At 38.7% G+C, this 24,950-nt stretch overlaps 1 protein-coding gene across 6 annotated transcripts in view; it reads left to right on the top strand.

Moving 5' to 3' along the window:
- Window positions 1-24,950, top strand: part of epha7 (eph receptor A7) — a 285,269-nt gene that overhangs the window by 220,312 nt on the left and 40,007 nt on the right. For 3 of the 6 annotated variants that reach the window (XM_048531168.2, XM_048531170.2, XM_048531173.2), the window contains 5 exons: window positions 3,805-3,929; window positions 7,709-7,877; window positions 15,594-15,702; window positions 16,668-16,709; window positions 19,687-19,742. In XM_048531168.2, the coding sequence (XP_048387125.1) occupies window positions 3,805-3,929; window positions 7,709-7,877; window positions 15,594-15,702; window positions 16,668-16,709; window positions 19,687-19,742 (501 nt within the window). Of the gene's footprint in view, window positions 1-3,804; window positions 3,930-7,708; window positions 7,878-15,593; window positions 15,703-16,667; window positions 16,710-19,686; window positions 19,743-20,815; window positions 20,927-24,950 lie in introns of those variants that run through there. The other 3 variants (XM_048531171.2, XM_048531172.2, XM_048531174.2) reach the window with 2 other exon arrangements.

Raw genomic sequence — 24,950 nt, forward strand, 5'->3', positions numbered from 1 at the left:
AGTGCAATTAAGTTTTGGAATAAAAAGCTAGCCTGATGGCGACCACAGCCAGTTATATTTTACATTAATCTATTCCCATTTTCCAGCATTTGGGCCACAGCTTTCTCAACCCTTCCTGCTCATATACTCATCCAGATTTTTAAAAAATATTGTAATTATACCAGCCTCCTCTGGCAACTCATTTCATTCATGCACAACATTCAACATGTAAAAGTTGCTCTAGATATTTTAAATTCTTATCTGGCTCTCAGATTTCAGGGAAGGAGATCTGCTGTTCTTAACTAGCCTTCCCTCCATGTGACTCCACACCCTTGTTTCTTCACTAGCCTCTGAGCAATGAAGGATGAGCAATAATTGCTGGCCCAGATAATAATGCCCATATTCTATCAATAAATGTAGAAACAGGAAATATTGCATTATTTTTGGGATAAGTAGCTGAAAATAAAGAACCTTGTTTGCTTTAAAACGCCTGAAAGCTTGCTGCTGGAATGAATTTAATTGCGATACCCTGGGTACGTGCACAAAAACATACCTGTTTTATCTCAACATACCATCAGTAAAGAGAATGAATAAATCCTGTCTGTGACAATATCCTCTGAAGCCAAAAATGGATTTCCTTTGGATTTCCATTATTGCTGAAGAAAATAGCTGGATTAACTATTCTTAACTGTAGAGTCAACATTGAAAACTCTTTTCCTTTCACCATCCTTGTGAATGCTTCTGATAAAATTCCTATCATTGATATGAACAAGTGAATAAGTAATTGACAAAAATACTTGCAATTATAGCAAGGAATCTCTGTCGTTATCACCTTTCCTGTTCAATAGGACGTGAATTTAACAGCATTGTGAGACACCAATTATTAATTTTTGTTTGGCAGAAAATTGACAACTACCACAAGAGTGGTTGACAGCGTTTTAAATAATGGAAATTAACTTATCTACCCACGAGGGTACCACTGGCATGGGAGATGGTGGTAAGGGGAAAGTGGAAGAGATTGTGTGTGGTATTCTGGGAATAATTTTGATACTCAAGTACCCATGGCATGAGGTTTAACAATTAGGGAATATGTTTGCTGTTTAAATGAAGGATAAAGCACAGAAAAGATACTGTAAAATTAGTGGAGCCTTCTTAGGAATTCAGAGAAGATGTTCTCCAGTAGCGGTATTTTGAGAGTCATTATTATGAAATATTTCAGTAGATTATAAGATTTTTTTGTGGACAATCTATGTTTGACAGAGTTGTTAAATTTCATATTGCATGGGAAAAGAGGTCTCAATAGCTCAAAATAATGTAAAAAAAGTATGTCCTCTATTTCCATTTTGCAAAATATCTAGGTTTCTGCAAAATATCTTGTTTTTTGCTGTAATAGTTTTTTTCGCATCAAAGCTGTACCAAGTCTGCATAAAACCTGATCCCAGAGGATGGACTGACATTGACATGGGATTCTATGTGTCACTTTTTATCAGAGTGATTAACAAATCTAATATGTGGTGTATGCTATGATATGTCAGTATGGACAAAGAGTGAATAAATCATGGCTAAATATTGCATTAGTGCCAATGTATTAAGTAATGGCTGTAATGTCCTGTTGCCTTATATTACATCAAAGAAAAATAACCAAGTTAACCATTTTTTGTCTGATAAGGATATGTTTTACTTCTTTTCTAAAACCTTTTTTTTTATTTTTTAAGCCTCTTTATGTTTTTCCACCTTTATACCTCATTTCTATTTCTATTTTTCTGCACATAACAAGTTAAAATTCATTTTATCAATAGCATTACAACATTGCTAATTTTCACCATTCAGCCTAATGCTACAGTTCATTCAATATTATGGGACAGTTTGCATGGTACAACACAAAATTAGAATTATATTTAAAGCAAGCTTCAGTTTGATTTATTGAAGTCATGACATTTATATGCAGAAAGTGGTTAGTGTACTATTTTACTGAAGATTGCACCAACAAAAATTGATAAGGGCATTGGGAGCTAAACCACACATTTTAAGTAGCTTTTGAACATTACCTCAGTTCTAACTCTGACTTCCTAATGTTAAAAATGTTATACCTAAATTGAAATTAGCTTCTCCTAATCACCTACTGCAACTTAAGTGGGAGATGGCCACTTATAATTCTTTTTGAGGATTCTGCTAAGTTCATAATATTTTGAAGCATTTTGTCTTGAGAACACAATGTAAGTTCCTCACAAGAAATACTCATCAGGGGATTTGAGGTAAGAGAAGACCTGCCACTCTCCCATCACTCAGTATAAGCAAGGACCAATCAGCACTACCCCAGCTTGATAAATAGCTTTTTTAAAGGTAATAAAATGTGAGGCTGGATGAACACAGCAGGCCAAGCAACATCTCAGGAGCACAAAAGCTGACGTTTCGGGCCTAGACCCTTCATCAGAGAGGGGGATGGGGTGAGGGTTCTGGAATAAATAGGGAGAGAGGGGGAGGCAGACCGAAGATGGAGAGAAAAGAAGATAGGTGGAGAGAGTATTGGTGGGGAGGTAAGGAGGGGATAGGTCATCCAGGGAAGACGGACAGGTCAAGGAGGTGGGATGAGGTTAGTAGGTAGGAGATGGAGGTGCGGCTTGGGGTGGGAGGAAGGGATGGGTGAGAGGAAGAACAGGTTAGGGAGGCAGAGACAGGTTGGACTGGTTTTGGGATGCAGTGGGTGGAGGGGAAGAGCTGGGCTGGTTGTGAGGTGCAGTGGGGGGAGGGGACGAACTTGGCTGGTTTAGGGATGCAGTGGGGGAAGGGGAGATTTTGAAGCTGGTGAAGTCCACATTGATACCATTAGGCTGCAGGGTTCCCAAGCAGGCAGCCCAACCTGTCTTTGCCTCCCTAACCTGTTCTTTGTCTCACCCATCCCTTTCTCTCACCCCAAGCCGCACCTCCATTTCCTACCTACTAACCTCATCCTGTCCCGTTGACATGTCCATCCTCCCTGGACTGACCTATCCCCTCCCTACCTCCCCACCCATACTCTCCTCTCCACCTATCTTCTCCTCTCTCCATCTTCGGTCTGCCTCCCCCTCTCCCCCTATTTATTTCAGAATCCTCCCTCCATCCCCCTTTTCTGATGAAGGGTCTAGGCCCAAAACGTCGGCTTTTGTGCTCCTGAGATGCTGCTTGGCCTGCTGTGTTCATCCAGCCTCACATTTTATTATCTTGGATTCTCCAGCATCTGCAGTTCCCATTATCTCTGATAGCTTTTTTAAAGGTGTTGTTTTCAGCCAACAAAAACTAAGAAATTTCACTTTTAAAAAAATGCACAAATCAAGTTCGCACATGAATAGTCATGGCATATACTTCATAAAAGTCACAAATGTGTTGCCATTATGACTAATTACTTGACAAGTCAGAAATAACTATGGAAATGGAAAAAAAAATCAGTTTTGGCTGTTGGGTAGTTTTGAGATGGAATTTAATTGTGCAGAAAGAAAAACATATTTCAGAGAAATAATCCTGGCTTCTTCTCTATACTGCAACAATAATCCCCAGGTATTTTTGTTGTTTGAATTTAAATAAATTTACATAAATTTCACTCTAGACTAAATCATGGTTTTGTTCACCTCAGTACAAAATAATAATCTTCCCATATTTGTACTTTAATTTGAATTTCTATTTTGCCTATCAACATTAACAAGCTCTGATTTGAATATTCATAAGATTCTCAAATGAAGTCATAAGGAAGTATTTTAATGAAGCTGCAGGGATATGTGGCTGACTGGTTTTGATGTCAATCTTGAAATGAGTTTGTCTCGTGATTATTGACATTGCTTGTCCAAACAGCTCCCTCACAGGTTAGTGGCGTAGTGAAGGATAGAGTACAGCAGAGGACTGTCAATCTCTCCTGGAAGGAGCCAGAGCATCCCAATGGAGTCATCACAGCATATGAGATCAAGTACTATGAAAAGGTGAGGGCTGCACTAGCAAGTAAAGAGGTAACATCCACATTGCACTGAACCTTCAAAATCCTCAAAGCTAAACATTTAACACTGTTTCCAATATCTACTGTTAGATCTTTATTCAAAGGCTGCCATTATATTACTGAGTCGGCTCAGGCCTGAAACCTGTGAACTAAGTTTTAATTCTGATGGCATAAGGGTTTAATGTAAAGCCATTCAGATTGGAAGTTCAAAATTTGATCTTATACAAAATGGTTCATCTTAATCAGAGTAAAATCTTGATCCTGTTTACGAGTTCGAAAATCAGCCAGGATCCCACCCCACTGCTGTCTCAAATCATCTCTATTGAATCTCCATGAACAGAATTTCCTGTCGTGTTCATGGACTCCTTTCTGGGCCTGAAATGCAATCCAAGTTGCGACTGGCTTGTTCTAAGGTTATTCAAGTTCAATGTGGAGTTTTCAACCAAGAAGGCAACGTGGGAAAAGTATGAGTTGTTGCCTTCATTGGTTAGAACATTGAGTATAGGAGCTGGGACATCATGTTGCAGCAGCACAGGACATTGGTAAGACCACTTTGGAATACCGCATTCAATTCCGGCCGCCCTCCTATAGGAAGGATATTGTTCAACTTGATTGGGTGCAGAAAAGTTTTAAAAGGTTGTTGCTGGGACTTGAAGGGCTGAGCTATAGGATGAAGCTGGGGCTATTTTGCCTGGAGCATCAGAGACTGAAGGGTAACCTTCTAGACGTTTATAAAATCTTGAGGGGCATGGATGGGGTGAATATCCAAGGTCTTTTTTCTAGGGAGCAGCTAGAGGAAGTGATGGATGCAAGTACAATCACATTTAAAAGACAAAGGGTGGGTATAGGAATCGAAAAGGTTAAAAAGATATGGGCCAAATGCTGACAAATAGAACTAGGTCATGTGGGATGTCTAGTCAGCATGGACGAGTTGGACTGAAGGGCCTGTTACTGTGCTGTATGACTCTATGACTGTACCTTATCCACTAGGCACAGGTCTGAGATGGTGAAATAGCAGTGGATGCAGGTGAAGTAAACTAAACCTTTAACTACCTAATTAAAAAAAACTCATTCAAGTATTTGTCATTATGGAAAAATTAACCTGCAGTGCCTGAGCAATAAAGTTAAGGGATGTAACCCGCACCCCTCCCCCTCACCTGTTCATATACCCATCCAGATTAAATTGTGTATGAAAGCAACTATGCTTCAGGGATTACATCAAAAGTGGTTGTTGCAAACTCTTACGTCAATAGCTCACCAGAGCTGCTGAACTGCGTATTTCAACAGATTATGAAACTCAGCCAAGTATTTATAATGGCCAGAGGTATCAAATCATTTTAGGTCCAAAACACCTCAAAACTGAAAGAACTTAAAAAACCAGTTGATGTTTTTTTCCCAAGTTCAGAGCCAATTATCTCTCAATCAATTGGATAGATCAATTTGTTGGATTTTGATGTTTGTACATTCTCCCCTTGTCGGTGTGGGTTCAGCCACGTACGCTGGTTTTGTCCCACAGTCCAAAAATGTGCAGATTACGTGGATTGGCCACGCTAAATTGCCATGTTAGTGTCCAGTGACAGGCAGGCTGGGTTGGTTAGCCATGGTAAATGCTAGGTTATAGGGATAGGGTGGGGTGCTAGGTCTAGGTGGGCTGCTGTTTGGAAGATTAGTGCAGACTCAATGGACCAAATGGCCTCTTTTGCACTATAGTGATTCTACAATTCATTTAAAGCACTGTTTTATTTTAAGGAAGGAATGGCTATCTGAATATTTAGATTATAATCCAAATAATGACAGTTGAGCTTTCTATTTTTCTGCAGCTTTAAATGCATTATGGCACTTTATCCAATATATTATCCTTTACAGTATCTGCTGACACTTTATGATTCTGATCAATGAATTAGCCAACTTACCTTTGTAGAACAAACTCCACCAATCAATGACTATTTTAAAACACATCTGGATTAAAATACAGCATATAGTATTGACACTTAACATGTGTCAAACTTTTAATAATTGACTGCTGGAATGTTCCCGACTCCTCTTAACATTCTCCTTCAACTCATTTGAACATTTGATAGTTATGTCTTTTGTCAAGTTTCCAAATCACAGAGCAGCATTCACAAAAAGTGTCAGCAAGAATACATCCTCAAAATGGTGATCATAACTTCCAAAAAGTATGTGCATTTCATACCTAAGACCTTCCTGTGCCAAAAAATGACACATGGCGTAGAGAATTATTTTCCTCAGTAAAACAAATGCTCAGCATTTCATGACCCAATTCCTGTCTCTACTGGGAGACCAACATCTAACTGTGTGTTGTGTGAGAAGAGTATTTGGTTTTGTTATGGTTCACCTGCCCATCCTGTATTTTTAAACATCCAACAATAGACTTAATTTATGGTCACTAGTTGTAGTTTAAGAGATTATGGCCTACATCCTATTGAACTTAATTTCTCATGTATCTCCAGACAATGAACACTGGCACCTTCATGTTATTGTAAGGAGCAGTTGCTTAATTTTTGCCCTTAACATTTTATTATAAAATTTTGTAATTTCTGTTTTACCGGGATAGAGTTGCACAGTACACAAGTAGAACAAGAGAGAAAAACATGATAATAAAGGAATCTCCGTTGGCAATCAATTCAGATTATGTGGAGCAAACTCACTCAGTGATACTTTACACAATATTACTGAAAAATTTAAACTTAAAATGTTTTAAATTTAAAAATAAATTTGGAAGAAGCCTCACCTGCATCATTAAAGCTTCTTGTGTATGTGAATGTTGTACCATATTCTGAAGAGAGATTTGATTATGGTAAAAATTCCAATCCCTTGAAAAAATGCACAGGACAGTCTTGAAGATAATGGTAGTAACTACTTTGGGTGTTACTGGCAGGCGTACAAAAACTGGTTCAATGCCTAATGTTGATGAGGATGGAAAAATTGTAGTAAAAGAGTAGATGTGAGAGGGAGATGAAGGGTGAGATTCCTACTCTGAACAAAGACAGCGGCCTGATGGCCATCAGTGCAGATTAAACAAAGACATAGTCACAACACTGTGATTGATAAAAGCAGTATCAATGCAGTGTTATCACCTGGCTGCAACAGAAAATTGGTACCTTCCCTTTCAGACATTAAGAAATCATATTATAATGGCAGATACTGACTGATATACCAAGAACAAACCTCCAGGGAGTAATTCCACCTGGCGGCAAAATGTTACTCACACTTCGTCCATAGCAGTAAATGTCTTTTCTCTACTAAGTGGAAAGCATTCACTTTGAAGCTTGTTTTTTTTGTGCTGATGAAGTGATAAAAATGAATTAGTTCTGGAACTAGAAACTGGAGTTGAATCCTGTGTATTAAACAAAGTTTATTTGAAGGCCGAGTTCTTCCTTTGGAGAAATTTAATCTGAACAAAGATAAAAACAATAAAATAATAGACTGGAATAAGCTTTAAAAAGCCTATTTTAACAAGGCCGAGTATAATGGATTCCCAGGCTAAATTCCAAAAGCTTTCATTTGATCACAAAAGTTTAGGTGATATGAGCACTTGTCATTTCTGAGTGTTATTTGAATCTTTCAATTAAATATGGAACCTTTAACTTATTCATGTTTATTCTATTATGTATGTTATGTGCTTATGTATCATGTGTAAAAAAACATTTATTTTGTCAATGCAATAACTCCCAGGTTATAAATACTCTCTCCCACATTACAAAATCATGCTGCAGCCGTTAGCGTAAGTTATTTGTTTTCCAGAATTTAAAAGAACGGACTTATTCCACAGTCAAAGCTACCTCAACATCAACCACAATCAATAACCTGAAACCAGGGACAGCCTACATATTCCAGATCCGAGCATTCACAACAGCTGGCTACGGGAACTACAGTCCTAGGCTGGAGGTCTTAACCCTTGAGGAGAATACAGGTAAGAGATGTGATGTGTGTTTCCTTCTATGATATCAGGCAACATATTCAGTCTGATTCAAAGTAAGGGAAGATAAAAGATAACGTAAACAGAAATTGCTGAAGAAACTCAGCTGGTCTGGCAGCACCCGTGGAAAGAAAACAGAGTTAATGGTTTTGAAACCATGGCCCTTCTTAAGATCTTCAGTTCTGAAGAAGGATCACTATGAAGAAGGACCACCAAACCCAGAATGTTAACTGTGTTTTCTCTTCTCAGATGCTCCATGACCTGCCAAGTTTCTCCAGCAATTCCCTTTTTTTTGTTCCAGATTTCCAGCAGATGCAGGTCTTTGTCTGATTTTAAATAAAAGGTAAGTTATACCAGATTCTGCTTCATCATTAGGTTCCTACTAACAATGGCAGAAAAACAGGAGTAGGCTATTTTCTGCTTAATCATGACTTTACACAGCCGTTAGTATCTAAGAGAAGGAAGGGAAGGTAATTTCATTGGAAAAGGATGACACACTAACTGTATATTCACCACAGGCAACTGAGATCTTGCCACATCATTGAGATCTTATATTTTTAAATTAAGATGCAGGACTTCAAATGTAGCAATCTCAGGATTACTCCCAGTGCCACTAGATTATGAAGGTAGAGCAGATAAATGTGTACCTGGAGAAATGGTGCACAAGAGAGGGATTTAGATTCTGGAGGCATTTGGACTGTTTCTGGGGAAGGCGGAACCTGATCAAGCCTGATAGTTTGTACCTTGGCAGAACTAGGACAAATATCCTCATGGGTGCTTCTGCTAGTTCACCTGAAGAAGTTTACACTAAAATGGGAACAAAGTGTAAGCTTAGATTCGTCAGATTCAGATCACGAGATAGTTACTGATGTAGCCAGCAATTCAGAAAGACAAGGGAAACAAGGATTAAAAAGCATCCAACAAAGGAAATTGATGGTGTTAAGTTGCAAGGAGGGTTACCAACAAAGAAGATGAAATAAGGGCATAGATAAACACATGGCAGAGCAATGTTTTTGCTACAGTGGAGACCTGGCTAAAGGTAGGAGCAAAATTGAGAGTTGAACATTCTTGGAAATAGAGTTTGCAGGCAGGATAGAGCGGGTGACAAGAAGAAGGGCATTTAGTAGTACTGGTTAAGGAATCAATTATCAGTGATGATGAATGAACCAGGTTAACAAATGAGGCTTTATGGGTTGAGCTTAGGAATAAAACCAGGGCAGTCACACTACCAGGAATATACTGCAGACCCTCAAATAGTGATAAGGAGATAAAAGAACATATATGCACACAAATTTCTGCCTAAAGGAATAAAAGGGGAATAATGGTAGGGGACATTAGTAATCCCAATATCAACTGGGCATCAGACAATACAAGGGATGTTAAGAGTCAAAAATTCAGGTGTTGTGTTCAGGATTTTTTTTGTAAACAGCATGTGACAAGCCCAATGAGAGAAGATACAATTCTAGAGTTAGTTTAGAGAAATGAAAATGAGCGAGTGGGTGAAGTGACAGTGGGCAACCATAATGGAGATAGCGACCATAATTCAATTAGATCTAGTATTATTCTGGAAAAAGACTTAGATAAATAAGGAGAAAACATTTTAAACTGAGGGAAGGCAAATTTTGCAAAACTGAGAAGTGATTTAGCTGAAGTTGACTGGTCATGACTGCTTAAAAAAATAAATCAGTGGTAAACCATTGGGAAGCACTGAAAAATGAAATCCTTAGTGCACAAAGCAGACATGTCCCCTTCAAAGATAGTAATGGTATTGCCAAATCTGGACCCCCATGGTTGTCTAGAAAATGTAAAAGGGAAAATTAAACAGGAAAAGAAGGCTCATGATCATCACAGAAAAAGACTTAACGCTGTAGGTCACTAAGAAGAGTATAGAAAGTACAGGGATCAAGTGAAAGAAGAAAGAAGGAAATCAAAGAGAAGGCATGAAAAAATATTAGCAAGCAACATAAGGAAAGACCCAATGATGTTTTACCAGTATATAAAGAGCACAAGGATAGTTAAGGAAAAAGAAGGACCTACCAGAGATGAAGAAGGGAACTTATGAGAAGATGCAAAGGAGATGGGAAGAATTTTAAATGAATTCTTTATTTCCCTATTCACAAAGAAAAGGGATGATGTAGATATGATGTAGATATAGTAATCTAAGAGGAGTAGTGTGAAATGTTAGACAAAATAATCACAATTACAGGGAAACTTATAGAGGAGTTGGGATCCTTGAAAGTGGATATGTCTCCAGGACTGGATGGATTATTCCCCAGAATGTTGAAGGAGCTCAGGGAGGAAATGGCAGATGTGAGGATTATTTTCCAATTTTCACTAGACACAGGTAAAATGCTAGAGGACTGAAGGAATGCAAATGTGGTTCCCTTGTTTTAAAAGGGTACAAAGGAAATGCCAAACAATTATTGCCCTGTTAGTCTAACTTTGGTGGTGGACACTTTGTTAGAATCGATCGTGCGAGATCGGAAAACGTGTCACTTTGAAAGGCATGGATTAGTCAGGGATAGTCAGCATGGATTGTTAAGGGAAGGTCATGTCTTATAAATTTGATTGAATTCTTTGAGGAAGTGACCAGGAGGATTGATGAGGGTAGTGCAGTGGATGTTGTCTACATTGATTTTAGAAAGGCATTTGACAAGGTCCACATGGCAGACTGGTCAAAAAAGTAAAAACCTATGGGATACAGGGTAATGTGTTGAATTCGATCCAAGTCGGCTTAATGACGGGAAACAAAGGGTAAAGTTTGACGGCTGCCCTTCCCAGTTGGATAATTGTTTCAGGTGGTGTCCCACAGGGCTTTCTGCCAGGACTTCTGATGACTTAATTTTAATGAATAATGAACGTGACAAATGATACCCAATTCTTCTACTTAAAATATGTTGCCATGTAGTGATTGCTACGTCACATGTATGCTGTTCTATTGTTACGACCTCAGCTGATGGCAATACTGGACAAGTCAAATCCCAGAATGAAACTATGTTTTCATAGATCAATGTATACTTTTTGCAATTCATTAGCATGGTGGATCATCACTGAAACATTCATATGCGGTTACAGATGTTCTTCAACAGCAGAATATCAGTTTATTATACAGAAAAGAGAGAAAACAAAGTAATATATCTAGAATAGTTAGAAAGATATAAACACAAACAGAAAATCAAAGTTTTAACTTGTTTCCCAATTTCCTCTTTAACAAATATATAATTCAAAAGAAATAAAAGTCCCATCTCAACCATAAGATTTACTTCATTGATTCCTCCCAGATTATTTTCCTTGAACTACGGAGATAATTTTATGATTCCTTGTGGAAGCTGTTTGCATGAATCTTTCACAGTTCTGGTAGCCTAAGGTTTTCCAGTTTTAACGACTTGAAAATTTCCATCTTTATGAAAGAACTTTCTGAAAGTTCTTCGAACTACCGCACTTTGGCTACTGAGACTGGTTTCCTTGCATTAAAAGCTTGATTCTTCTCCTCAAAGAAACAGTTCTTCCATCTGAACTGACCTCCTGATTCAAGACCTTGAATCCTGTGTTCTGAAGTCACAACTAAAATACTGGCTTTCTGGGCTGGTATGAACTCAGCAATATAAATGTTCCATCCATCAACTCTCCAGGTGTTCTGCCAGGAACGTGCTTTCTTGGAATTGATGCCCAGAGATCACTGTTCCAAAATACTTTCTGACCTGTTTTTAAAAATTGCCTTTGGAGAACTAAGCCACATTGACCTGCCTTGTACCCCTTTCATACGCTTTACTGTTTAAGATACGCTGACTGCAGTATCGATGAGCAATTTTGTTAGCTACCAGTACTGGATATGATATTGCCAGTTGCATTGGAAGTGGTCTATAAATTGACTATTACAAACACTGCTCACATACTCTTGCATGAATTCATAAAAACTACTGTTGACTGTTATTTGCACCGTTTAGTTATTTAGATACGAACAGTGTTATTTAATGTAGACTCATATTGACTCTGCCAAATGGTGCATATTGACAGTGATAGTTTGTGTTAACTATTATGAAGTTGAGTATGCTGTCGAACTCTGATATTATGTTTGCATGTGACTTATATTACATACTGTTTCTGAATAATTGTTGACTTTAACACTTGTTAACATTACATAAGGGCATTACATGCTGAAAATACTTTTATATGTTGTACTAACATTGTTATGTATTGAGTATATGTGACATGTTATGCATATTTAGCATTAATTAAATCTTCAATGCCTCGTATCATACATTAAATTAATACTGATCGTAACTTGTTATATTGTACACTGCAAATGCAATTTTATCATATACTGGTGATATGATAATATATATTGTTATTCCTGCTAAATGCTGGTTGTGTTAATGTGACATACTGTTGCGTGTCATTCTTACGTGGTTGCTTTGGAGGACACGTTGACCTTTTTTTCTGCAGCCAGCAGTACATCATTCACTTGATAAATTGGTTTGGTTAGACCAAAATCACTTTTATTTCAATGTGATCCTGACGGCCACAAATAATAACTCCTGATCAAATAAAAATTACTTTAGCCATTGAAAATAGTTAACAGAAACCAAATACCTATCAGGTGTGAGGAAGCAATTTCAAAGCTGTTGTCTTGTTAGAATTTAAAAACAGTTTATTCCAATCACCGATTCAATGTGATTATTGTCTTAGTTCTCATTAACTTGTATTTATTTCAGAAATGCAGTTAAACTTTATGAGAATGATTTTACAGCAATTTAAAGATAAAGCAATTATTGTACATCTCAGTTCTTTTTCCCTTCGAGTGCCTTGCATTTTCTTTTCTACGCCTTTGAATGACATTATCATTTTATGCAAATTCCTTGCCTGGTTTCCTATGAATATTTTAATGCTGTTTGCTAAGTGGAAGGGCTACTTGTGAATATTAAATCAATTACCAAAAATGTCACATTGCACAATGACAACAAGAAAGGAAATGATTAAACATTGTTTAATTAAGGTTTCCAAACTAATGTAATTGATTCCTGCCTAACTAAGCTATCATTTCCCCAGCACTCTTTTTTTTCCTATGGGCACCCTTCATCTCACACCAATATAAGTAGATTAACACAGTAATTTTCTAATCTTGCCTCAAGCTCAACCTTCACCTGTAGTGTTAAGGTCAGCTCATTTGGGATCAAAACTTCCCAGAAAGCCCTTAAGATTTCATTGATGTCCTCTTTTCTAGTATTGCAGCACACTTACACACAGTCATATTATTAGCTTTCTGATCAGCTTAGATTTTCTTAATTAGATAACATTGTTGTAATTGCTATGCTTATAATAAGTGCAGTAGCACATTACTCTTTGGCACTCATTCTTTGCCTTGCAATCAAACTAAGCGAAGAACTGGGAATTTAAGCATTCAGTATTGATGGCAAGCAGTTAAAGGTAGTAAGTAATCATTTTGTCTGTGATTGAAGCTTTGAGCCCTCTAGCTAAATTTCTACAATTAAATAGTTAGCTGGCACCAGCTGAACTGATTTGCAGAAACACTCAAGTTTGGTTAGTCGAGGAATTATTTAGGAATGGCAGTTTGACCTAGTTGCAATGGAGAAAATCAGGAAGAGACCAAATAATTGCATCTCTGCCCACAATTGTAAGTGCATTGAAAAATGCACACATTGGCAAATATCTCTTTATTGTCACTGCCTAAGTATCAGGAGTGATATTTTGTTCGGAATGCACTATGAACAAGGAAATGTTATCCTGTTATATAAAGTGACTTCAGCAAATAACATAACTGAGACTTGCTGACAACAATGACAAGCTGTCTTACTTTGTGCCAATTGTAAATGGCAAGACAAGACAGTAGTAATATGAGCTTGGTATCCCTGGCTGAGGGTGTAAACACAAAAAAAAGAAAAGTCAGGTATTGCAAGGCAGGGATACAGTGAGCGTCCAGGTAGGCTGAGAGTTAGACAGTGCTATGACAGTAAACTAAGAACCTAGAGATCCTACTTGATCCTCCATGAGCTGGTTGTGTGTCCCTGAAGACACAGTGTCCTTACTGCAGCATTACAATGCTAGCATCTGCCAAGCCTGCGGTACAACATTGAAGTGAATAAACAGCTTATAAGTGGATCAGAGATGTGTCCTGAGAGTTTTTAGAGATTGATGTGGGTAAACTGTCCGGTGTCCAACATGGAGGACATTAAGAATAAGCAGCAAGCTGAATTCTCCAGGTGCCAGAGTTGTTTTCAATGTCATGTTTTTTTGAAGTCTAGCTGGATTGACAAATTTCGTAAGATAGAAAAATAATATTAATGAGGGTAACTGGGTCACCAACAAGGCATTTAACACCTAGAATCCCCTTTAATCAGAAACTGGTCATTGCCTAGCACCACACCATTTATGAAAGGCATAAAAGCTGGAGCGAGTTGCTCTTGACATGGATACTGGCTTTGCTGGTCTTGTCTGATTCAGCCCCAAACCTCAGCATTAGCACAGTGTATTAGCACAGAAAATGTCTCCATGTGTAAGTCACTATCCCACAATTGTGGTATTTCATAATGCTTCTCTGTTTGACACTAGACTTTCTTGACTCAGAATGCATACAAACTTCAGTTTCTTTCACTATGGTATTGTTCAGTGTCAAACAAAGTTAATTTCTGTTTCATTCATACAAATTCAAAAAACATATAATCAAAACAAAATTGAATCCCAGTGGAACAAGTAGTTTCTTGCATTATATATAGCTGAATATTATTTCCATGTATTTTCTTCTTTGAATATTTATCAGCTGGCTTGATCATTTGACCAAAGCAGTTAATGTTCGCATTTTGGTACACAAAGATTTTGATGACCTTTTCACCTTTACGTGTTACGGATAGAAAGCATAATCCTAGCCATAGATCTTGTGTAAACTGCATTCTGTTCCACATCAATTGCATAAATCTTCAATTCCAGTATTTAGTCTTTAGTTCGTACTTTCTGGAAGCCTAACTCAAAGCACTCTGACAATGGAATGAGAACAATAACAAAAATAAGTTGACAGTAATTAATAAAAGATAAATGTAAGTAATCTAATAAAAGCAGGCTTTTTTTCCCCATCCTTTATCTGTGAAAGCTAAAATATTTATGAGTTAAATGGGTCAATTTGACACCTCATTATTCTGTAATAGTATCACTTTTCTGCCTCTATGCACTCCAGTTAGAAACATGTATTTATCCAGCTTCATTTTTAGTATGGAGATTGCGGTAACAAGCAGAGACTTGTCTTGCACTTTTAAGATTGCAAGTTCACTTCAGTCCTGTCAGCAACAGTCAAACTGATCGGTTGAAGTACATGATTATGCAAGAGAAGATTCAAGCAGATGGTTGAAGATTCTTCAGATTTGTCAATAGTTCTTGTGAACAAGCAGAAAGTCCTTATTCTCTTCAGCAAACATTTCAATAATCGCAGTTTTCAGCATTTGTTTGGGATGCATGTGAATTCTGGGAAATACAACTATAAAAGGCTGTGGCATGTTCATGAACTCAACTCAAATGCCAGACAGTACAGAAGCTGCTGTTCTTTCCAAGAAAAACTCCCGTTGATTGCACTGAGTTATGTTAACTTCTTTTGGGCTTTTGTTCATATGGAGATTTGCCTTCCTCTCGAAATTTTGTGAAATATTATCCTGCTGCAATTTCAGCCACCCTGATTCTAAATGATTTCCATTCTGTTTGTAGCTACAGCTGCTTCCACTGAACAGAACCCAGTCATTATCATCGCTGTGGTTGCCGTAGCAGGGACCATCATTCTGGTCTTCATGGTGTTTGGTTTCATTATTGGACGAAGGTATGGAACTAAGGAACATACAGACTTGGGGCACACGATCGAGGGGTACGTGATCGTGGTGTGTTGAATCAAAATGCATGCTGTTGTGGGAGAGGGTATGATTGCTGGGAAGGAGACAGTTCACTCTGTCAGCCCTAAGCTTTTACAGATCATGTTGCAAGAACAGAAAACCAAGTCAACTATCTAAAATAATGAAGAATGAGAGTAAATATGGATGTTCACAGTCTTCAGTTGGTTATTTATGTAAGAATTAAATGATCAACTAGTCAAATACACACATTTATTCATTCCATGGCTTTTTTGTTGTACATGATATATGTAATGTCATCCAATGTCTTTTCTCTACAATTCACTTCCTTGGCATGGCTCTGTTTCAACATTCACCTCAAGCTTGTTGTGCCAAAGTTTCATCTCTTCCAGTTATTCCTCCTTTCATATCTACACAGTTACCACAAGTGCACTTCAGGACTCCATCCTTGACTCCCTCCACTTCATTATTTGTGCCATTGATATGCTGTTCCTTGGTGACATCATCTGCAGGCATAGAGTCAAAGTCCACAAGTAATCTGATAGCATACAGATCTGCTTCAGAAGTACTTCATTGTAAAACACTATGGAACGTCCTGAGGTCATGAGAGGCGCTATATAAATGCAAGTTTGTCTCTTTTTTTAAACCTCTTTGCTTCCAGCGTCGACACAATCGGCTAGTAATAACACCTGGAGGAGTTGAAAGTTCTTCAGCTTAAATTTGATGCAGAAGCCACTCTCCTCAGCTCCCACCAACATCCTACTTGCCACTGTCCTCCACTCCATCATCCCTAAACCTTGTGTCTTGGCAGTCTTTTCCGTTCCTTAAAGTACCTCCTAAAAACCTTTCTGTTCCTCCATGCTTTTGACCCTCACCCCTAAACTACTGTTTCCCTTTTTCTCCTGCTTGATGTTCATCATACTTCCACCGTGTGAAGCATTCTGAGATGTTTTCCTTACGTGAGGAGAGCGATAGAAATGTAAGTTGTTGCTGTATTTTTTTCTCGTTTCTGTTTATGGTAATTGTCTAAGTGCTGTGTTGAATGCTGTGAGAGAGAGGAAAAACAGTCAAGAACACAGAAAATGGTCAGATGGCATAAAGGCACACAAGAGTAGTAATGTTGTGTGTCAGAAATACTGCTTCAGGAAATCATCGTCTCTGCTGTCTAATATATGCAACTCACATGCATGCAGGGTAGAGATACACATCATTTGCATGGAAATCATGAACAAATCAACATAAAAATCAGGAACAGAAAGCCATTCAGTGCTTTGAGCCTCCAGTGTTGTGTATTACCATAAGGATTCTAACATTTCCAATCTTTGCATTACTAAAACCATTGACATAAACAGAATCAGGATTTACACATTAAAGCATTAAATATTCTCAGTTGTCAGTTATATACAATAATATTGTAGCGTTGTTATCAGGTTCATAACAAGCCTGCAGATTAAAATAAGATTTGTACATTGGTGTGTTTAGATTATTTGCTGTGAGGTTGTAACTTGAACCCAGGTGTCCCTTTGTTCTTTATATGCTTAACTGTAATGCATAGTGTTGTTATCATAGAGAATATGTGATGAAGCAGTGCAAATTTACTTCTGTAAATCAGAAAGTTTAAATCTTGTCATCCTACATAATCCAATGTGCTACGAGTTGACATGGTAACAATATTCCGTCATGTTCATGGGTGAACAATCAGGCTACACAACAAGAGATAATGGGAACTGCAGATGCTGGAGAATCCAAGATAATAAAGTGTGAAGCTGGACGAACACAGCAGGCCAAGCAGCATCCCAGGAGCACAAGAGCTGACGTTTCGGGCCTAGACCCTTCATCAGAGAGGGGCATGGGGTGAGGGTTCTGGAATAAATAGGGAGAGAGGGGGAGGCGGACCGAAGATGGAGAGAAAAGAAGATAGGTAGAGAGGAGAGTATAGGTGGGGAGGTAGGGAGGGGATAGGTCAGCCCAGGGAAGACAGACAGGTCAAGGAGGTGGGATGAGGTTAGTAGATAGGAAATGGAGGTGCGGCTTGGGGTGGGGGAAGGGATGGGTGAGAGGAAGAACAGGTTAGGGAGGCAGAGACAGGCTGGGCTGGTTTAGGGATGCAGTGGGGGGAGGGGAAGAGCTGGGCTGGTTGTGTGATGCAGTGGGGGGAGGGGACAAACTGGACTGGCTTTGGGATGCGGTGGGGGAAGGGGAGATTTTGAAGCTGGTGAAGTCCACATTGATACCATTGGGCTGCAGGGTTCCCAAGCGGAATATGAGTTGCTGTTCCTACAACCTTCGGGTGGCATCATTGTGGCACTGCAGGAGGCCCATGATGGACATGTCATCTAAAGAATGGGAGGGGTAGTGGAAATGGTTCGCGACTGGGAGGTGCAGTTGTTTATTGTGAACCAAACGGAGGCGTTCTGCAAAGCGGTCCCTAAGCCTCCGCTTGGCTTCCCCAATGTAGAGGAAGCCACACCGGGTACAATGGATGCAGTATACCACATTGGCAGATGTGCAGGTGAACTTCTGCTTACTATGGAAATTTATCTTGGGGCCTGGGATGCCCATGATGGACATGTCATGGCTTGGGGACCACTTTGCAGAACACCTCCGCTCGGTTCGCAATAAACATCTGCACCTCCCAGTTGCAAACCATTTCCAAAATCTCCCCTTCCCCCACCGCATCCCAAAACCAGTCCAGTTCGCCCCCTCCCCCCACTGCATCACACAACCAGCCCAGCTCTTCCCCTCCACCCACTGCATCCCTAAACCAGCCCAGCCTGTCTCTGCCTCCCTAACCTGTTCTTCCTCTCATCCATCCCTTCCTCCCATCTCAAGCCCCACCCCCATTTCCTACCTACTAACCTCATCCCACCTCCTTGACCTGTCCGTCTTCCCTGGACTGACCTATCCCCTCCCTACCTCCCCACCTATACTCTCCTCTCCACCTATCTTCTTTTCATTCCATCTTTGGTCCGCTTCCCCCTCTCTCCCTATTTATTCCAGAACCCTCACTCCATGCCCCTCTCTGAAGGGTCTAGGCCCAAAACGTCAGCTCTTGTGCTCCCGGGATGCTGCTTGGCCTGCTGTGTTCATCCGGCTTCACACTTTATTATCTCGGGTCCGCAACAATGTTCCTACACAAAAATTCCTTTACTCTATATTGCTTGGATTATGGTACAATATTCAACATGATACAAACACTAACTTGATGCTATGTAATAGTGTGCAAATAGAGAACTGAAACACAACAATGTGCAAACTATCAGGTTGTAAACAATAATAGTAGATACAGTCACACAGGTGAAATGAAACTTATGTGACAGTGTTCAATGGATGTCAGTAAGGGAACCCCTCATTTGAAAGACATTTAGAGAGGTACATGGATAGGAAAGGTTAAGAGGGGTGTGGGTCAAATCGGGGCAAATGAGACTGGTTCGGTTTTGCAAACCTAACTGGCATGGACAATTTGGACTGATGGGTCTATTTCTGTGCTGTATGACTCAATTATTCTATTTTACAACATGATTGTTCTTTTTCATTGACTTCCACAGAGAGACAAGCTGTACAAAGTATATAATAGTTTGCTGATCTGTTACCAATCATTTTGCATCTCTGTTAAATTTGAATTCCATCTCAAAATGTCCATCATATGCTGTAATATGTAGTGCAGGAGCAAAATACCTAAAGAGTGCAGTACAGGCACAGAGTGATCCAACTAATTCACAAGGTATGCATGAACATAAAACAGACAGTAATATGATTTGTGCATTTAAGAAAAAGTAAGACCTTGGCTACCTGAGAATGACCAAATAATAATTGTAAACTGAGAATCCTATGCTGAATAGCAACTTTGATCTGCCAGTCCCTGTTACAAATGCTGGCAGCTCTATTTAGCAGCTTATGTTGATGTATATCAACAATGTATTTACTTAAATGAATTGTCTACTTTTCTTGTTCAGGCACTGTGGCTACAGCAAAGCTGAGCAGGAAGGAGATGAAGAGCTCTATTTCCACTGTAAGTAAACTAATTAACCTTCCAGCCTTCAGAAGCACTTGAGCCATTTTGTTGCCCTAATGTTTCTTATTCTCTGCAGCTCTTGAGAGTTATCTTTTGTCCTACCTTTATCACACTTTAAACTTTGCAATCGATAAACAAACCAATAGCAGAATATAGAAACTGGACTCCCAATGTGCTATGCTTAGTTTTTATTGATTGTCCTACAGCTCTCCACTGAAGTCCAAGCCTACAAAACTGTTAAATCGTAATTGCTGCTGTCAGTTTAAACTTTATAGAAAATTAAGACCCGCAACTATAAAAGAATGAAATAAGGATTTTATTTTAATTTTGTGTACCAATTTTTTGACAGTCTATACTGTATAACTGGTTGACTTCAATGTAGGCAGCACAGCTATCAAAAGTTAAAAGTAACATAGTTGTAGATGTCTGTAAAAACAGAAAATGCCAGAAATGACCAGGAGGTTCAATTGCACTTTGAGACTTAAATAACAAATTAATATTGCAGGTACAGATCTTGCATTGGAAATGGTGAAATGTCTACACCACCCCTTTAACCTACCTATTCTGTTGATCAATGCTGAAGGATCTGCAGTGTATTATCAGTGTTTCTGTGTTTATCACAAATTTCAATTATTTGTAATTGTCAGATAATACCCAACATAATTGAAACAATGAGCAAAGTTTCAATTTATGATTGTAGATTTTCTACTGCTATTAACCTTTTGCACATTATGCTGCACCAAAATATTCTAAAATAGCATTGCACACCCATAATGGCTTAAAAGTTTTAGTCATATAAAGTGCCTGCCTGAAAGAACTGGTATGTTACTTAAACATGTAACTCAAAGTCCAGAACTGGTCAATGGGACCTCAAAAGGTATTACACGCTTGCCATCTTCATGGTACAACTCATTATATCAGGTATTAACAGTTCAAACCAAAGCTTTTTAAAAAGATCTTTAAAACCTGAGCAAAAATGAGTTGAGATATTCAGTTTTGACTTAATGTATCCAAGAGAAGTAACAGTACACCACCACATCACATAAAATTTTCTCATCCATTCTCACTAGTTTCAAGAGTCATCTACTCCCTGCCCCACCAGGATTTGTATTCTAGCTGATCTATCAGAGCTAGTTGATTTTCTGCTGTTCCAGGCCAGCAAACAGCAGTGGGATGTCTATTTGGTGCCAGCAACTTTTCAATGAGTCTCAAAGACAGCTTTGGCTCGGACCCCAGACCACCACAATCCAATAATCAAAAGCGTCAAAAGCCAGTTTTATGCCACTATGGATGCAAATCACATTTCTCAGACTTGTATTTTCTTTCTTAAAAATAAACTTGTTCTTTGTAAATTAGTGTTGGAATCAATTCATGGACTCTGCTTTATTGTCCACCATCACTTCAGCAGATGATCAGTTGAATCTCCAGAGCAACAGCATAATTGACCTTTTGTACCATTTCTCCTGGGTTTATGCCATTCACCCACTGAAACTGCTGTGGATGATCAGGAGACATGTTACAGATTTTCCAACTCAGCTTTGTAAATTGCATTGAACTGCTCATCAATTTCAGTGACCTTTACCAGCCCATGTACACACTAGTTTTAAAATGGTTTCTGCTTACCAATGTCAAAATGTGGACATATTACCTTTAGTAATTGAGCAGGTCAATGACCAAGAGTTCTGAAGCAGGGTTACAATGGACATGAAGGATATGAAATGTTAACTCTGTTTCCCTCTCCACAGATGCTCGCAGATTTGCTGTGTTTTTCTAGAACTTTGTGTTTATTTCAATGATTTTGATTCACTTAATACTGAATAGCAGCCAAAATTGTATAATTATGAGAAACGGTGACTCTTGCACTTTTACAGTCAAGATAGAATCCACCTAAACTGATGGGGTGGCATCCCTTCGTATGCAACAATACCTGTTGTTAGAAATAATTGTGCTACTTTAGTGGAATGAAGTTTTTGCTTTTCCATGAGTAGAGTTAAGACCCAGCATGGGAGGAGAATGAAAGGAACTTGGCAAGCTCCTTGTAATTTAAAATAAGACCGTTCCAAAGCACTTCATGCAAGTAAAAGCAGGACTAAACACTAGCAAAAAGGAAGACAGGTGGCAGAGCGCACAAGCCAAGATAAATAAAGAAGGTTATTGAGGAAACATGAGACAGTGTAAAATCAGGTGGATGAATGCTTTGACACTTCAGAGAAAGGCATAGAAGGCTAGAATCAAACAACCAAAAAACACTGGCTGTGACATTGGGCTGTGGCAGGTTGCAGTATTTGAGTCTCAAATCGTGATCTATAACCAAGTAATTAATTTCAGGGAAAAAAACAGAGTGAACATTTCACGTCCGGTGACCGTTCCTCAGAATTGCTTTGAGTTCCAAGGAAGGGTCACTGGACCCAAAACATTAACTCTGGGTTTTCCTTCACAGGTGCTACCAGACCTGCCGAGCTTTTCCAGCAATTTTGTTTTTGTTCCGATTTACAGCAGCTGCAGATCTTTCGGTTTTTAATTAATTTCAGGGCATTGGCGACCAGAAGTTGGTGGAAGTTGACAAAGATAGGAGTGAGTTAGTAGTACTTAGCACAGGATGGGTTGCAAAAGCACACATGGGACCATTGGCATTAGAAATTTGTGAATAGAAGACAAAAATATTAACATTACAGGAAATCTTTAAGAATAACAGGTTATATCTCAGCTAGCGATGTGTGTCCAACTCTGGACACTGCACTTTAAAAGCAATGTCTAATGCAGAATGGATTTAGCAGATTGGTACTAGGAATGAAATACATCAGTTGTTCTGACAGAAGAGAGTCTGGGGTTGCCCTGCTCAGAATTAAGAAAGTTACAGGAAATTCAACAAAGTTTTTCCAATTTGAGGAGATTTGACCAAGTATCTAGAATACTATGGTTACCACAGGCAGGCGGTTCATTGGCCAGAACACAAAAATTTAAGTCAATTGGCAACATAGCCAGAGGAGAGATGAAAAAAACCTCTCTAAGTTATGATCTGCAAATTACAGTTAAAAGGGTGATTGAAGCAGAGTCAATGACTTTCACTAACTTCCAAAAGAAAATTGGATACATACTGAAAATGGTTACATTTCAGACGAAAATAAATGGCTGTGGGAATGTTGGATAGCCTTTTAAGAGAGTAGACACACACAAACTGAACCAAATTGCCTCCTCCACAACTGAATAAGTCTACAGGCTAGACCATTTTTGACCACCTTTTTTGGTGAAGTCCGAGCTAAGCCTGACTTCCCACCTGTTTCTGCCACAGATCTCACCACAGCCTGCATTGCTCCAATCCCTGTCAAATTCTTCCCTAAGTTACTGATTATTTTAGAAAGGTTAACGTCAGTTGAAGTAACTGGCAGAATAATTTCAACCCATATTTCCAATATCTCCAACTTACACCAATATGTTTAATGACAAGTTGCAGACTTACTTCTCATTATTTCCACACAGTCATTTTAATTATACAACTCATTTATGATCTAATAATAGAACTATTTAATAATTTTAACATTTAGAAATCCTAATATCAAGATAATTTTATATCACTGGCCTAGATATGAATGATCATGAACATTAATCAATAGCATCTCAGACATGCATTTATTAGTATACATTCTTGTACAAAGCTAATGTACCTGGTCATCATAGCACACATAATGTAGAGTCCAAGGTCAATATTCAGAGGGTGTAGGTACCACTGCAGATAGTGGAATTTTAAGTTAGTTAAGAAAGTTATTTTTTAAAAAGCTGAATTAAAATCCAGTCTCGGTAACGGTAGAATTCCTACAGTATGGAAACAGGCCATTCAGCCCCACACCAACCCTCCAAAAAACATCCTACCCAGACTCATACCCCTACATTTTCCATGTCTAAACCACCTAACCAAAACATCCCTGAACATTATGGGCAATTTAGAATAGCCAATCCACCTACCCTGCATATCTTTGGACAGTGGGAGAAAACCAGAGCACCCAGAGGAAGCCCACGTAGACACAGGGAGAACGTGCAAACTCCACACAGACAGTCACTCGAGGCTGGAATCAAACCCAGACCCCTGGCACTGTGAGGCAGCAGTGCTAAACGCTGAGCCACCATGCCATCGTAATGATGACCAAAAAGCTATCATCAATTGTTATGAAAGCCCATTTGGCTTATTATTGTTCTTTATGGAAAAAGATCTATCATTCTTAGACAGTCTGTCTTAAATGTGAATCCAAACCACAACAATGTACTTCATCACTAACCTGTAAAATGGTCACTTATGTCTCAAGGGCAATGAGGGTTGGGTAACAAATTCCAAACTTGCTAGTAAGTCCATATCCCCTCAAAAAAACAAAGACTTAAGACCAAATTTGTTATTTAAATAGTCAAACAGCTTGTGATAAGACATTCATAAATGATTCTTGGACAAATTGCTTGGACAAAATCAATATTTCATGGGAGAATCAGTTGGTATCGGTCTGATATAATTCTACAAATTGGTGATAAAGCAAATGCCTCCACTAAAAATAGAATTGTATTTGTGTCATAGATGTCATATAGATGGGTCTCAATGGAACAGTAGAGTTTTGAGTTAATCCCATTGCAATAATGTAAAATTAAGAAATTTATCTGCCGCACTGTCTCTGGTACTGAAGTGGTTTACAAAGGTTGCTCTGGGTCTCATCCGAGCCTTTCATTTTTCTGTTCTGAATTAAATTCTACAAATATGTCAACCTTATGACCAATTTTTGCAATCGTCAAAATATCAGACATTGCTTTCTCTAAAAGGTTTGAAATTTTAATTCAATTGGCAAGTATCTAATCCTAAACAAACATAAAGTTCTGGATATATTTATAAGCTTCTGCAAGCTCCTTTGTGTGCCTCTATATAGTGAAGCAATAACTTCCCCTTTTTAGGCACATCCTTATTATTCTGTCATTTAGTTGACATTGTAATGGCTGCCAGCAGACTATTCCATTGTGTTCACTGTTCTGGGGATGGCAGGTAGTGGTGAGAAGTCACAGCCAAACTTGATCCTGCCCTCACATGACTGCTATAAGATTCACATATCAAATAGAAATGTGTTTGTAGGTAATATACTAGCTGGCTTACCATAGTCACATGATCTGTACTGTTGCTGTAATTCGCTTTCACTTTAGTTTGTGGCATACAGTAAATACATTCCTGAAACA

The sequence above is a fragment of the Stegostoma tigrinum genome, chromosome 4 (assembly GCF_030684315.1).
Source record: "Stegostoma tigrinum isolate sSteTig4 chromosome 4, sSteTig4.hap1, whole genome shotgun sequence".
In the NCBI taxonomy this organism is placed as follows: Eukaryota; Metazoa; Chordata; class Chondrichthyes; order Orectolobiformes; family Stegostomatidae; genus Stegostoma; species Stegostoma tigrinum.